Source organism: Salvelinus alpinus, chromosome 5 (genome assembly GCF_045679555.1).
Source record: "Salvelinus alpinus chromosome 5, SLU_Salpinus.1, whole genome shotgun sequence".
Classification (NCBI taxonomy): Eukaryota; Metazoa; Chordata; class Actinopteri; order Salmoniformes; family Salmonidae; genus Salvelinus; species Salvelinus alpinus.
In genome coordinates this window covers 9238999-9256983 of record NC_092090.1, presented here as the reverse complement: position 1 = coordinate 9256983, position 17985 = coordinate 9238999, and the positions used below count along the sequence as shown (strand labels likewise).

General features: G+C 44.2%; 1 protein-coding gene across 1 annotated transcript in view; it reads right to left on the bottom strand.

The window, feature by feature from the left end:
• The window catches only part of LOC139575158 (large neutral amino acids transporter small subunit 1-like), a 26729-nt gene continuing 8744 nt past the window's right edge, over positions 1-17985 (bottom strand). The window contains exons 7-10 of the mRNA XM_071400161.1: positions 17616-17712; positions 4262-4411; positions 3986-4163; positions 1-1456 (exon numbers count right to left, since the gene is read on the bottom strand). Coding sequence (XP_071256262.1) covers positions 1401-1456; positions 3986-4163; positions 4262-4411; positions 17616-17712 — 481 coding nt within the window. The 3' untranslated portion in view covers positions 1-1400. The remainder of the gene's footprint in view (positions 1457-3985; positions 4164-4261; positions 4412-17615; positions 17713-17985) is intronic.

The window sequence follows — 17985 nt, the reverse complement described above, 5'->3', positions numbered from 1 at the left end:
ATAGTAACTACAGGCTTCCTGTATTGACTTGTCTCTCTGCACTAAGTTACTGTCAATACAACCAAAGTGTAAAAAAGGTCAGCCAGCCCTCAAGAAACAACATTCAAAACCCCACACACTACAATCACTCTTCACTCCCGTCATCATTGGTTGTTTCAAAAACTTTATTTATAAAACCAAATTCACATTCAAAGTGCAGCACAGGAAGGACACAGAGTATTTAAAAAAACAAAAACAATAACAAGACAAGGCACAGGAAGTGTCAAGAAAGCTTCAGGAATATCTCTGTGGGTAGAATACAGACAGTAACAACCGATGATAACATTAGATAACTAGTTCAATAGGTCATCTCGTCCTCCAGCCGGCGCTCTCTCTCTCTCTGTAGGAATGATGCCTGGGGACTCTAGAGCTCTGACTTCTAATTCTGAATTCTACTATTTTACCTTCCGAGATGTGCACTTCCTGAAGAACCAACCTCTTCAGGACCAAATATCATGCCTTCATACTACCCAGTTTATGTAAATAAAAAGGGAAAGGAAAGGGGGGTACCTAGTCAGTTGTCCAACTGAATGTATTCAACTGAAATGGTGTCTTACGCATTTAACCCAACCCCTCTGAATCAGAGATGCGGGGGGCTGCCTTAATCAACATCCACGTCTTCGGCGCCTGGGGAACAGTATCAGGGCTGGGGTCAATTCCATTTCAATTCAGGAACTACAATGAAATGAATATTCTCTTCAATGCATTTCAATGAGGAAAATGTGGAATTTGGTTTACTTTCTGAATGGAATTGAAATTGAGCCTAACCCTGCTAGGTAGTCCTCCAGAACTCCCCAGTTTAACATTTAAAGACACTGTCAAAAGAAGAACACAACAGTCTACATAACTGCTATTTAAATATAGGAAGAAATATAAACAGAGACAAAAATACTGAAAAGACCGTTTGAAAATGTAAAGAAAAGACAGTTTGAAAATGTAAAGAAAAGACCATTTGAAAATGTAAAGAAAAGACCGTTTGAAAATGTAAAGAAAAGACCGTTTGAAAATGTAAAGAAAAGACCGTTTGAAAATGTAAAGAAAAGACCGTTTGAAAATGTAAAGAAAAGACCGTTTGAAAATGTAAAGAAAAGACCGTTTGAAAATGTAAAGAAAAGACAGCAAGGTGGGTTTTCTGTGTAAACAACCGAATAGTTAGGCCTACTTACTAGTTGGTCCCCCACCCCTTCCTTCTGGACACAATAAACCCACCCCCCCATCACCACTGACTCCTTAATCAAGGTTAGAGGTCAAAGGTTAGAGAGTATTCAGAGTGATCAGCCTGAGATGAACACACATTAACCGTCCAGTACTGCTTCAGTGGTGGTACAGCGGCTTGGGTTGCAGTGGAGAATAGGTTGAGTTCATGAGTCCTGAGGAACCACGTTCAGCAGCTTCTGACAGAACACGGTCAACAAGCCTGCAAGAAACCCAGCTCTACAATTACACCCTTTCATCATCATCAGTAGTAGTACTAGTAGTAGTAGTAGCAGTAGCAGTAGTAGTAGCAGTACAAGTAGCAGTAGTAGCAGTACTAGCAATAGCAGTACTAGTAGTAGTAGTATACTAAACTATTACTAGTGGTAGCAGTACTAGTAGTAGTAGCACTAGTACTAGTAGTATACTAAACTATTACTAGTAGTAGCAGTACTAGTAGTAGTAGTATACTAAACTATTACTAGTGGTAGCAGCACTAGTACTAGTAGTATACTAAACTATTACTAGTAGTAGCAGTACTAGTAGTAGTAGTATACTAAACTATTACTAGTGGTAGCAGCACTAGTACTAGTAGTATACTAAACTATTACTAGTAGTAGCAGTACTAGTAGTAGTAGTATACTAAACTATTACTAGTAGTAGCAGTACTAGTAGTAGCAGTACTAGTACTATTAGTATACTAAACTATTACTAGTAGTAGCAGTACTAGTAGTAGCAGTACTAGTAGTAGCAGTACTAGTACTATTAGTATACTAAACTATTACTAGTAGTAGCAGTACTAGTAGTAGTAGTATACTAAACTATTACTAGTAGTAGTAGTACTAGTACTAGTAGTATACTAAACTATTACTAGTAGTAGCAGTACTAGTAGTAGTAGTATACTAAACTATTACTAGTAGTAGTAGTACTAGTACTAGTAGTATACTAAACTATTACTAGTAGTAGCAGTACTAGTAGTAGTAGTATACTAAACTATTACTAGTAGTAGCAGCACTAGTACTAGTAGTATACTAAACTATTACTAGTAGTAGCAGTACTAGTAGTAGCAGTACTAGTAGTAGCAGTACTAGTACTATTAGTATACTAAACTATTACTAGTAGTAGCAGTACTAGTAGTAGCAGTACTAGTAGTAGCAGTACTAGTAGTAGTAGCACTAGTACTAGTAGTATACTAAACTATTACTAGTAGTAGCAGTACTAGTACTAGTAGTATACTAAACTATTACTAGTGGTAGCAGCACTAGTACTAGTAGTATACTAAACTATTACTAGTAGTAGCAGTACTAGTAGTAGTAGTATACTAAACTATTACTAGTAGTAGTAGTACTAGTAGTAGCGGTACTAGCAGCAGTATTGGTACTGGTAGTATGCTAAACTATTACTAGTAGTAGTAGTACTAGTAGTAGCAGTACTAGTACTATTAGTATACTAAACTATTACTAGTAGTAGTAGTACTAGTAGTAGCGGTACTAGCAGCAGTACTGGTACTGGTAGTATACTAAACTATTACTAGTAGTAGCAGTACTAGTAGTAGCAGTACTAGTAGTAGCAGTACTAGTACTATTAGTATACTAAACTATTACTAGTAGTAGCAGTACTAGTAGTAGCAGTACTAGTAGTAGCAGTACTAGTAGTAGCAGTACTAGTACTATTAGTATACTAAACTATTACTAGTAGTAGTAGTACTAGTAGTAGCAGTACTAGCAGCAGCAGTACTAGTACTATTAGTATACTAAACTATTACTAGTAGTAGCAGTACTAGTAGTAGCAGTACTAGCAGCAGCAGCGGTATTAGTGGTGGTACATTTAATTCATCTAGATGTCATCTTGATGTGTACTGTACATTAACCTTGTGAGTAGAAGTGATAGTTTAGTATATTGATGTGTACTGTACATTAACCTTGTTAGTAGAAGTGATAGTTTAGTATATTGATGTGTACTATACATTAACCTTGTGAGTAGAAGTGATAGTTTAGTATCTTGATGTGTACTGTACATTAACCTTGTTAGTAGAAGTGATAGTTTAGTATATTGATGTGTACTGTACATTAACCTTGTTAGTAGAAGTGATAGTTTAGTATATTTATGTGTACTGTACATTAACCTTGTTAGTAGAAGTGATAGTTTAGTATATTGATGTGTACTGTACATTAACCTTGTTAGTAGAAGTGATAGTTTAGTATCTTGATGTGTACTGTACATTAACCTTGTTAGTAGAAGTGATAGTTTAGTATATTGATGTGTACTGTACATTAACCTTGTTACTAGAAGTGATAGTTTAGTATATTGATGTGTACTATACATTAACCTTGTTAGTAGAAGGAATAGTTTAGTATATTTATGTGTACTGTACATTAACCTTGTTAGTAGAAGTGATAGTTTAGTATCTTGATGTGTACTATACATTAACCTTGTTAGTAGAAGGAATAGTTTAGTATATTTATGTGTACTATACATTAACCTTGTTAGTAGAAGTGATAGTTTAGTATATTGATGTGTACTGTACATTAACCTTGTTAGTAGAAGTGATAGTTTAGTATCTTTATGTGTACTGTACATTAACCTTGTTAGTAGAAGGAATAGTCTAGTATATTGATGTGTACTGTACATTAACCTTGTTAGTAGAAGGAATAGTTTAGTATATTGATGTGTACTGTACATTAACCTTGTGAGTAGAAGTGATAGTTTAGTGATTTTCTACAGGAAGTGACATCAGTGTTCAGTTACTCACTGATGCCATTGATGATCCAGCTGGGTTTCTTCTGCCACCAAACACCAAAGACATAGACGGGTACCCCAGTGGTGATGATACCGATGCCGATGCCACACTCCACGGGCGTCTTCCAAAACGACACCACAATGAGGAAGACACACACTACCACGAAACTCACCGGGAGTAGAAGATTCACCTGGAACACACACACACAACGATGTAGGACCCACAGGAGAAACACACACATAAACACTTATACAAAACGAACACACACACACACACAGACAGACTTACCTTGACGGGTCGCTCCAGTTCAGGTCTATAGTATCGCAGCCAAATCATGCCGATGATCGCCATGGCGACGCAGAGCCAGTTGACGAAGCTGAAGAAGTTGATGATAGAGAAGATGTCGCTGGATAATGAATACAGCAACGTCATTATGCACTAAGAGAGACAACATACAGCACCGTCATTATGCACTGAGAGAGACAACATACAGCACCGTCATTATGCACTGAGAGAGACAACATACAGCAACGTCATTATGCACTGAGAGACAACATACAGCACCGTCACTAAGCACTGAGAGAGACAACATACAGCACCGTCACTATGCACTGAGAGAGACAACATACAGCAACGTCATTATGCACTGAGAGAGACAACATACAGCACCGTCATTATGCACTGAGAGAGACAACATACAGCACCGTCACTATGCACTGAGAGAGAGAGACAACATACAGCACCGTCACTATGCACTGAGAGAGACAACATACAGCACCGTCATTATGCACTGAGAGAGACAACATACAGCACCGTCACTATGCACTGAGAGAGACAACATACAGCAACGTCACTATGCACTGAGAGAGACAACATACAGCACCGTCACTATGCACTGAGAGACAACATACAGCACCGTCATTATGCACTGAGAGAGACAACATACAGCACCGTCATTATGCACTGAGAGAGACAACATACAGCACCGTCACTATGCACTGAGAGACAACATACAGCACCGTCATTATGCACTGAGAGAGACAACATACAGCACCGTCACTATGCACTGAGAGAGACAACATACAGCACCGTCACTATGCACTGAGAGAGACAACATACAGCACCGTCACTATGCACTGAGAGAGACAACATACAGCACCGTCATTATGCACTGAGAGAGAGACAACATACAGCACCGTCACTATGCACTGAGAGAGACAACATACAGCACCGTCACTATGCACTGAGAGAGACAACATACAGCACCGTCACTATGCACTGAGAGAGACAACATACAGCACCGTCACTATGCACTGAGAGAGACAACATACAGCACCGTCATTATGCACTGAGAGAGAGACAACATACAGCACCGTCACTATGCACTGAGAGAGACAACATACAGCACCGTCATTATGCACTGAGAGAGAGACAACATACAGCACCGTCACTATGCACTGAGAGAGACAACATACAGCACCGTCACTATGCACTGAGAGAGACAACATACAGCACCGTCACTATGCACTGAGAGAGACAACATACAGCACCGTCACTATGCACTGAGAGAGAGACAACATACAGCACCGTCACTATGCACTGAGAGACAACATACAGCACCGTCATTATGCACTGAGAGAGACAACATACAGCACCGTCATTATGCACTGAGAGAGACAACATACAGCACCGTCATTATGCACTGAGAGAGACAACATACAGCACCGTCACTATGCACTGAGAGAGAGACAACATACAGCACCGTCATTATGCACTGAGAGAGACAACATACAGCACCGTCATTATGCACTGAGAGAGACAACATACAGCACCGTCACTATGCACTGAGAGAGAGAGACAACATACAGCACCGTCACTATGCACTGAGAGAGACAACATACAGCACCGTCATTATGCACTGAGAGAGACAACATACAGCACCGTCACTATGCACTGAGAGACAACATACAGCACCGTCATTATGCACTGAGAGAGACAACATACAGCACCGTCATTATGCACTGAGAGAGACAACATACAGCACCGTCACTATGCACTGAGAGACAACATACAGCACCGTCATTATGCACTGAGAGAGACAACATACAGCACCGTCACTATGCACTGAGAGAGACAACATACAGCACCGTCACTATGCACTGAGAGAGACAACATACAGCACCGTCATTATGCACTGAGAGAGACAACATACAGCACCGTCACTATGCACTGAGAGAGACAACATACAGCACCGTCATTATGCACTGAGAGAGACAACATACAGCACCGTCATTATGCACTGAGAGAGACAACATACAGCACCGTCACTATGCACTGAGAGAGACAACATACAGCACCGTCATTATGCACTGAGAGAGACAACATACAGCACCGTCATTATGCACTGAGAGACAACATACAGCACCGTCATTATGCACTGAGAGACAACATACAGCACCGTCACTATGCACTGAGAGAGACAACATACAGCACCGTCATTATGCACTGAGAGAGACAACATACAGCACCGTCATTATGCACTGAGACACAACATACAGCACCGTCATTATGCACTGAGAGACAACATACAGCACCGTCACTATGCACTGAGAGAGACAACATACAGCACCGTCACTATGCACTGAGAGAGACAACATACAGCACCGTCATTATGCACTGAGAGACAACATACAGCACCGTCATTATGCACTGAGAGAGACAACATACAGCACCGTCATTATGCACAGAGAGAGACAACATACAGCACCGTCATTATGCACTGAGAGAGACAACATACAGCACCGTCATTATGCACTGAGAGAGACAACATACAGCACCGTCACTATGCACTGAGAGAGACAACATACAGCACCGTCACTATGCACTGAGAGAGACAACATACAGCACCGTCATTATGCACTGAGAGAGAGACAACATACAGCACCGTCACTATGCACTGAGAGAGACAACATACAGCACCGTCACTATGCACTGAGAGACAACATACAGCACCGTCACTATGCACTGAGAGAGACAACATACAGCACCGTCACTATGCACTGAGAGAGACAACATACAGCACCGTCACTATGCACTGAGAGAGACAACATACAGCACCGTCACTATGCACTGAGAGAGACAACATACAGCACCGTCACTATGCACTGAGAGAGACAACATACAGCACCGTCACTATGCACTGAGAGAGACAACATACAGCACCGTCATTATGCACTGAGAGAGAGACAACATACAGCACCGTCACTATGCACTGAGAGAGACAACATACAGCACCGTCATTATGCACTGAGAGAGACAACATACAGCACCGTCACTATGCACTGAGAGACAACATACAGCACCGTCATTATGCACTGAGAGAGACAACATACAGCACCGTCATTATGCACTGAGAGACAACATACAGCACCGTCATTATGCACTGAGAGAGACAACATACAGCACCGTCATTATGCACTGAGAGAGACAACATACAGCAACGTCATTATGCACTGAGAGAGACAACATACAGCAACGTCATTATGCACTGAGAGACAACATACAGCACCGTCACTATGCACTGAGAGAGACAACATACAGCACCGTCATTATGCACTGAGAGAGACAACATACAGCACCGTCACTATGCACTGAGAGACAACATACAGCACCGTCATTATGCACTGAGAGAGACAACATACAGCACCGTCATTATGCACTGAGAGAGACAACATACAGCACCGTCACTATGCACTGAGAGAGACAACATACAGCACCGTCACTATGCACTGAGAGAGACAACATACAGCACCGTCACTATGCACTGAGAGAGACAACATACAGCACCGTCATTATGCACTGAGAGAGACAACATACAGCACCGTCACTATGCACTGAGAGACAACATACAGCACCGTCATTATGCACTGAGAGAGAGACAACATACAGCACCGTCACTATGCACTGAGAGAGACAACATACAGCACCGTCACTATGCACTGAGAGAGAGACAACATACAGCACCGTCACTATGCACTGAGAGAGACAACATACAGCACCGTCACTATGCACTGAGAGAGACAACATACAGCACCGTCACTATGCACTGAGAGAGACAACATACAGCACCGTCACTATGCACTGAGAGAGAGACAACATACAGCACCGTCACTATGCACTGAGAGAGAGACAACATACAGCACCGTCACTATGCACTGAGAGAGAGACAACATACAGCACCGTCACTATGCACTGAGAGAGACAACATACAGCACCGTCACTATGCACTGAGAGAGAGACAACATACAGCACCGTCACTATGCACTGAGAGAGACAACATACAGCACCGTCACTATGCACTGAGAGAGACAACATACAGCACCGTCATTATGCACTAAGAGAGACAACATACAGCACCGTCACTATGCACTGAGAGAGACAACATACAGCACCGTCACTATGCACTGAGAGAGACAACATACAGCACCGTCACTATACACTGAGAGAGACAACATACAGCACCGTCACTATACACTGAGAGAGACAACATACAGCACCGTCACTATACACTGAGAGAGACAACATACAGCACCGTCACTATGCACTGAGAGAGACAACATACAGCACCGTCACTATGCACTGAGAGAGACAACATACAGCACCGTCACTATGCACTGAGAGAGACAACATACAGCACCGTCACTATGCACTGAGAGAGACAACATACAGCACCGTCACTATGCACTGAGAGAGACAACATACAGCACCGTCACTATGCACTGAGAGAGAGACAACATACAGCACCGTCACTATGCACTGAGAGAGACAACATACAGCACCGTCACTATGCACTGAGAGAGACAACATACAGCACCGTCACTATGCACTGAGAGAGACAACATACAGCACCGTCACTATGCACTGAGAGAGACAACATACAGCACCGTCACTATGCACTGAGAGAGACAACATACAGCACCGTCACTATGCACTGAGAGAGACAACATACAGCACCGTCACTATGCACTGAGAGAGACAACATACAGCACCGTCATTATGCACTGAGAGAGACAACATACAGCACCGTCACTATGCACTGAGAGACAACATACAGCACCGTCACTATGCACTGAGAGAGACAACATACAGCACCGTCACTATGCACTGAGAGAGACAACATACAGCACCGTCACTATGCACTGAGAGAGACAACATACAGCACCGTCATTATGCACTGAGAGAGACAACATACAGCACCGTCACTATGCACTGAGAGAGACAACATACAGCACCGTCACTATACACTGAGAGAGACAACATACAGCACCGTCACTATGCACTGAGAGAGACAACATACAGCACCGTCACTATGCACTGAGAGAGACAACATACAGCACCGTCACTATGCACTGAGAGAGAGAGACAACATACAGCACCGTCACTATACACTGAGAGAGAGAGACAACATACAGCACCGTCACTATGCACTGAGAGAGACAACATACAGCACCGTCACTATGCACTGAGAGAGAGAGACAACATACAGCACCGTCACTATGCACTGAGAGAGACAACATACAGCACCGTCACTATGCACTGAGAGAGAGAGACAACATACAGCACCGTCACTATGCACTGAGAGAGACAACATACAGCACCGTCACTATGCACTGAGAGAGAGACAACATACAGCACCGTCACTATGCACTGAGAGAGACAACATACAGCACCGTCACTATGCACTGAGAGAGAGACAACATACAGCACCGTCACTATGCACTGAGAGAGAGACAACATACAGCACCGTCACTATGCACTGAGAGAGACAACATACAGCACCGTCACTATGCACTGAGAGAGAGACAACATACAGCACCGTCATTATGCACTGAGAGAGACAACATACAGCACCGTCATTATGCACTGAGAGAGACAACATACAGCACCGTCATTATGCACTGAGAGAGACAACATACAGCACCGTCACTATGCACTGAGAGAGACAACATACAGCACCGTCACTATGCACTGAGAGAGACAACATACAGCACCGTCACTATGCACTGAGAGAGAGACAACATACAGCACCGTCACTATGCACTGAGAGAGAGACAACATACAGCACCGTCACTATGCACTGAGAGAGAGACAACATACAGCACCGTCACTATGCACTGAGAGAGACAACATACAGCACCGTCACTATGCACTGAGAGAGACAACATACAGCACCGTCACTATGCACTGAGAGACAACATACAGCACCGTCACTATGCACTGAGAGAGACAACATACAGCACCGTCATTATGCACTGTGAGAGACAACATACAGCACCGTCACTATGCACTGAGAGAGACAACATACAGCACCGTCACTATGCACTGAGAGAGACAACATACAGCACCGTCACTATGCACTGAGAGAGACAACATACAGCACCGTCACTATGCACTGAGAGAGACAACATACAGCACCGTCACTATGCACTGAGAGAGACAACATACAGCACCGTCACTATGCACTGAGAGAGAGACAACATACAGCACCGTCACTATGCACTGAGAGAGAGACAACATACAGCACCGTCACTATGCACTGAGAGAGAGACAACATACAGCACCGTCACTATGCACTGAGAGAGAGACAACATACAGCACCGTCATTATGCACTGAGAGAGAGACAACATACAGCACCGTCACTATGCACTGAGAGAGACAACATACAGCACCGTCACTATGCACTGAGAGAGACAACATACAGCACCGTCATTATGCACTGAGAGAGACAACATACAGCACCGTCATTATGCACTGAGAGAGAGACAACATACAGCACCGTCACTATGCACTGAGAGACAACATACAGCACCGTCACTATGCACTGAGAGAGAGACAACATACAGCACCGTCATTATGCACTGAGAGAGACAACATACAGCACCGTCATTATGCACTGAGAGAGACAACATACAGCACCGTCATTATGCACTGAGAGAGACAACATACAGCACCGTCACTATGCACTGAGAGAGACAACATACAGCACCGTCACTATGCACTGAGAGAGACAACATACAGCACCGTCACTATGCACTGAGAGAGACAACATACAGCACCGTCACTATGCACTGAGAGAGACAACATACAGCACCGTCACTATGCACTGAGAGAGACAACATACAGCACCGTCACTATGCACTGAGAGAGACAACATACAGCACCGTCACTATGCACTGAGAGAGACAACATACAGCACCGTCACTATGCACTGAGAGAGACAACATACAGCACCGTCACTATGCACTGAGAGAGAGACAACATACAGCACCGTCACTATGCACTGAGAGAGACAACATACAGCACCGTCACTATGCACTGAGAGAGAGACAACATACAGCACCGTCACTATGCACTGAGAGAGACAACATACAGCACCGTCACTATGCACTGAGAGAGACAACATACAGCACCGTCACTATGCACTGAAGAGAGACAACATACAGCACCGTCACTATGCACTGAGAGAGACAACATACAGCACCGTCACTATGCACTGAGAGAGACAACATACAGCACCGTCATTATGCACTGAGAGAGACAACATACAGCACCGTCACTATGCACTGAGAGACAACATACAGCACCGTCACTATGCACTGAGAGAGACAACATACAGCACCGTCACTATGCACTGAGAGAGACAACATACAGCACCGTCACTATGCACTGAGAGAGACAACATACAGCACCGTCACTATGCACTGAGAGAGACAACATACAGCACCGTCACTATGCACTGAGAGAGACAACATACAGCACCGTCACTATGCACTGAGAGAGACAACATACAGCACCGTCACTATGCACTGAGAGAGACAACATACAGCACCGTCACTATGCACTGAGAGAGACAACATACAGCACCGTCACTATGCACTGAGAGAGAGAGACAACATACAGCACCGTCACTATGCACTGAGAGAGAGACAACATACAGCACCGTCACTATGCACTGAGAGAGACAACATACAGCACCGTCACTATGCACTGAGAGAGAGAGACAACATACAGCACCGTCACTATGCACTGAGAGAGACAACATACAGCACCGTCACTATGCACTGAGAGAGACAACATACAGCACCGTCACTATGCACTGAGAGACAACATACAGCACCGTCACTATGCACTGAGAGAGACAACATACAGCACCGTCACTATGCACTGAGAGAGACAACATACAGCACCGTCACTATGCACTGAGAGAGACAACATACAGCACCGTCACTATGCACTGAGAGAGACAACATACAGCACCGTCACTATGCACTGAGAGAGACAACATACAGCACCGTCACTATGCACTGAGAGAGACAACATACAGCACCGTCACTATGCACTGAGAGAGAGACAACATACAGCACCGTCATTATGCACTGAGAGAGACAACATACAGCACCGTCACTATGCACTGAGAGAGACAACATACAGCACCGTCACTATGCACTGAGAGAGACAACATACAGCACCGTCACTATGCACTGAGAGAGACAACATACAGCACCGTCACTATGCACTGAGAGACAACATACAGCACCGTCACTATGCACTGAGAGAGACAACATACAGCACCGTCATTATGCACTGAGAGAGACAACATACAGCACCGTCACTATGCACTGAGAGAGACAACATACAGCACCGTCACTATGCACTGAGAGAGACAACATACAGCACCGTCACTATGCACTGAGAGAGACAACATACAGCACCGTCACTATGCACTGAGAGAGACAACATACAGCACCGTCACTATGCACTGAGAGAGACAACATACAGCACCGTCACTATGCACTGAGAGAGAGACAACATACAGCACCGTCACTATGCACTGAGAGAGACAACATAGAGCACCGTCACTATGCACTGAGAGAGACAACATACAGCACCGTCATTATGCACTGAGAGAGACAACATACAGCACCGTCACTATGCACTGAGAGAGACAACATACAGCACCGTCACTATGCACTGAGAGAGACAACATACAGCACCGTCATTATGCAATGAGAGAGAGACAACATACAGCACCGTCATTATGCAATGAGAGAGAGACAACATACAGCACCGTCACTATGCACTGAGAGAGACAACATACAGCACCGTCACTATGCACTGAGAGAGAGACAACATACAGCACCGTCATTATGCACTGAGAGAGACAACATACAGCACCGTCATTATGCAGTGAGAGAGACAACATACAGCACCGTCATTATGCACTGAGAGAGACAACATACAGCACCGTCACTATGCACTGAGAGAGACAACATACAGCACCGTCACTATGCACTGAGAGAGACAACATACAGCACCGTCACTATGCACTGAGAGAGACAACATACAGCACCGTCACTATGCACTGAGAGAGACAACATACAGCACCGTCACTATGCACTGAGAGAGACAACATACAGCACCGTCACTATGCACTGAGAGAGACAACATACAGCACCGTCACTATGCACTGAGAGAGACAACATACAGCACCGTCACTATGCACTGAGAGAGACAACATACAGCACCGTCACTATGCACTGAGAGAGACAACATACAGCACCGTCACTATGCACTGAGAGAGACAACATACAGCACCGTCACTATGCACTGAGAGAGACAACATACAGCACCGTCATTATGCACTGAGAGAGACAACATACAGCACCGTCACTATGCACTGAGAGAGACAACATACAGCACCGTCACTATGCACTGAGAGAGACAACATACAGCACCGTCACTATGCACTGAGAGAGACAACATACAGCACCGTCACTATGCACTGAGAGAGACAACATACAGCACCGTCACTATGCACTGAGAGAGACAACATACAGCACCGTCACTATGCACTGAGAGAGACAACATACAGCACCGTCACTATGCACTGAGAGAGACAACATACAGCACCGTCATTATGCACTGAGAGAGAGACAACATACAGCACCGTCACTATGCACTGAGAGAGACAACATACAGCACCGTCACTATGCACTGAGAGAGACAACATACAGCACCGTCACTATGCACTGAGAGAGACAACATACAGCACCGTCATTATGCACTGAGAGAGACAACATACAGCACCGTCACTATGCACTGAGAGAGACAACATACAGCACCGTCACTATGCACTGAGAGAGACAACATACAGCACCGTCACTATGCACTGAGAGAGAGACAACATACAGCACCGTCACTATGCACTGAGAGAGACAACATACAGCACCGTCACTATACACTGAGAGAGAGACAACATACAGCACCGTCATTATGCACTGAGAGAGACAACATACAGCACCGTCACTATACACTGAGAGAGACAACATACAGCACCGTCACTATGCACTGAGAGAGAGACAACATACAGAACCGTCACTATGCACTGAGAGAGACAACATACAGCACCGTCACTATGCACTGAGAGAGACAACATACAGCACCGTCACTATGCACTGAGAGAGACAACATACAGCACCGTCACTATGCACTGAGAGAGAGACAACATACAGCACCGTCACTATGCACTGAGAGAGACAACATACAGCACCGTCATTATGCACTGAGAGAGAGACAACATACAGCACCGTCACTATGCACTGAGAGAGACAACATACAGCACCGTCACTATGCACTGAGAGAGACAACATACAGCACCGTCACTATGCACTGAGAGAGACAACATACAGCACCGTCACTATGCACTGAGAGAGACAACATACAGCACCGTCATTATGCACTGAGAGAGACAACATACAGCACCGTCACTATGCACTGAGAGAGACAACATACAGCACCGTCATTATGCACTGAGAGAGACAACATACAGCACCGTCACTATGCACTGAGAGAGACAACATACAGCACCGTCACTATGCACTGAGAGAGACAACATACAGCACCGTCACTATGCACTGAGAGAGACAACATACAGCACCGTCACTATGCACTGAGAGAGACAACATACAGCACCGTCATTATGCACTGAGAGAGACAACATACAGCACCGTCACTATGCACTGAGAGAGACAACATACAGCACCGTCACTATGCACTGAGAGAGAGACAACATACAGCACCGTCACTATGCACTGAGAGAGACAACATACAGCACCGTCACTATGCACTGAGAGAGACAACATACAGCACCGTCACTATGCACTGAGAGAGACAACATACAGCACCGTCACTATGCACTGAGAGAGACAACATACAGCACCGTCACTATGCACTGAGAGAGACAACATACAGCACCGTCACTATGCACTGAGAGAGACAACATACAGCACCGTCACTATGCACTGAGAGAGACAACATACAGCACCGTCACTATGCACTGAGAGAGACAACATACAGCACCGTCATTATGCACTGAGAGAGACAACATACAGCACCGTCACTATGCACTGAGAGACAACATACCATCTTCTTAGTCCTTTAGTACTTCCTGTTTGCTTTTACCTCTTTCATTTGATGGTTTCCTGGAAAGTGTTCTGGTTTTAAATAAAGACTGATTTGATTTAGCAGCCACAGACACACTAACGTGGGATAGTTATAGGCCAAGGTCAAACACTGATTCACACAACAGGAGTCAAACACTGAGTCACACAACAGGAGTCAAAACACTGATTCACACAACAGGAGTCAAAACACTGATACACACAACATGAGTCAAAACACTGATACACACAACATGAGTCAAACACTGATTCACACAACAGGAGTCAAACACTGAGTCACACAACAGGAGTCAAAACACTGATTCACACAACAGGAGTCAAACACTGAGTCACACAACAGGAGTCAAAACACTGATTCACACAACAGGAGTCAAAACACTGATACACACAACATGAGTCAAACACTGATTCACACAACAGGAGTCAAACACTGAGTCACACAACAGGAGTCAAACACTGATTCACACAACAGGAGTCAAAACACTGATTCACACAACAGGAGTCAAAACACTGATTCACACAACAGGAGTCAAAACACTGATTCACACAACAGGAGTCAAAACACTGATACACACAACAGGAGTCAAACACTGATTCACACAACAGGAGTCAAACACTGATTCACACAACAGGAGTCAAACACTGATACACACAACAGGAGTCAAACACTGATTCACACAACAGGAGTCAAACACTGATTCACACAACAGGAGTCAAACACTGATACACACAACAGGAGTCAAACACTGATTCACACAACAGGAGTCATAACATTGATTCACACAACAGGAGTCAAACACTGAGTCACACAACAGGAGTCAAACACTGAGTCACACAACAGGAGTCAAACACTGAGTCACACAACAGGAGTCAAACACTGATACACACAACAGGAGTCAAACACTGATTCACACAACAGGAGCCAAACACTAAGTCACACAACAGGAGTCATAACATTGATTCACACAACAGGAGTCAAACACTGAGTCACACAACATGAGTCAAACACTGAGTCACACAACAGGAGTCAAACACTGATACACACAACAGGAGTCAAACAGTGATACACACAACAGGAGTCAAACACTGATTCACACAACAGGAGTCAAACACTGATTCACACAACAGGAGTCAAAACACTGATTCACCCAACAGGAGTCAAAACACTGATTCACCCAACAGGAGTCAAAACACTGATTCACACAACAGGAGTCAAACACTGAGTCACACAACAGGAGTCAAACACTGATTCACAGAACAGGAGTCAAACACTGATTCACACAACAGGAGTCAAACACTGATTCACACAACAGGAGTCAAACACTGATACACACAACAGGAGTCAAAACACTGAGTCACACAACAGGAGTCAAAACACTGATTCACACAACAGGAGTCAAACACTGATACACACAACAGGAGTCAAACACTGAGTCACACAACAGGAGTCAAACACTGAGTCACACAACAGGAGTCAAACACTGATTCACACAACAGGAGTCAAACACTGATACACACAACAGGAGTCAAACACTGATACACACAACAGGAGTCAAACACTGATTCACACAACAGGAGTCAAACACTGATTCACACAACAGGAGTCATAACATTGATTCACACAACAGGAGTCAAACACTGAGTCACACAACAGGAGTCAAACACTGATTCACACAACAGGAGTCAAAACACTGATTCACACAACAGGAGTCAAACACTGATTCACACAACAGGAGTCAAACCACTGATTCACACAACAGGAGTCAAAACACTGATTCACCCAACAGGAGTCAAACACTGAGTCACACAACAGGAGTCAAACACTGATTCACACAACAGGAGTCAAACACTGATTCACACAACAGGAGTCAAACACTGATTCACACAACAGGAGTCAAACACTGATACACACAACAGGAGTCAAAACACTGATTCGCACAACAGGAGTCAAACACTGATTCACACAACAGGAGTCAAACACCGATTCACACAACAGGAGTCAAACACTGATTCACACAACAGGAGTCAAACACTGATACACACAACAGGAGTCAAATTGAGAGGTTAAATAAATAAATATTCATCCTGAATGTGTAACTTTGTTGACAATGACAGGACTCACGGTGAAGATGAGTGAAGGCTGAGGGGTGAGCAGGATCGGGTGGATCATGGACAACAGAATGGGCAGGTGACCTTCTCGTGACCCGACCAAAAACAACCTGACAGAAAGAAAGATGGAGAGAAGTCTATTACAAACAGGTACCCAGTACTGCATGTAAGTTGACCTGTGTGCATTGACTCTAGTAGGTTATATTGTGAGGTGAGTGGGCTGTGAGGTGTGTGTGTGTGCATATACAGTGTCTTACGAAAGTATTCACCCCCTTGGCATTTTTCCTATTTTGTTGCCTTACAACCTGGAATTAAAATAGATTTTTGGGGGGGTTTGTATAATTTGATTTACACTGGGATTTTTGCCCATTCTTCAAGGCAAA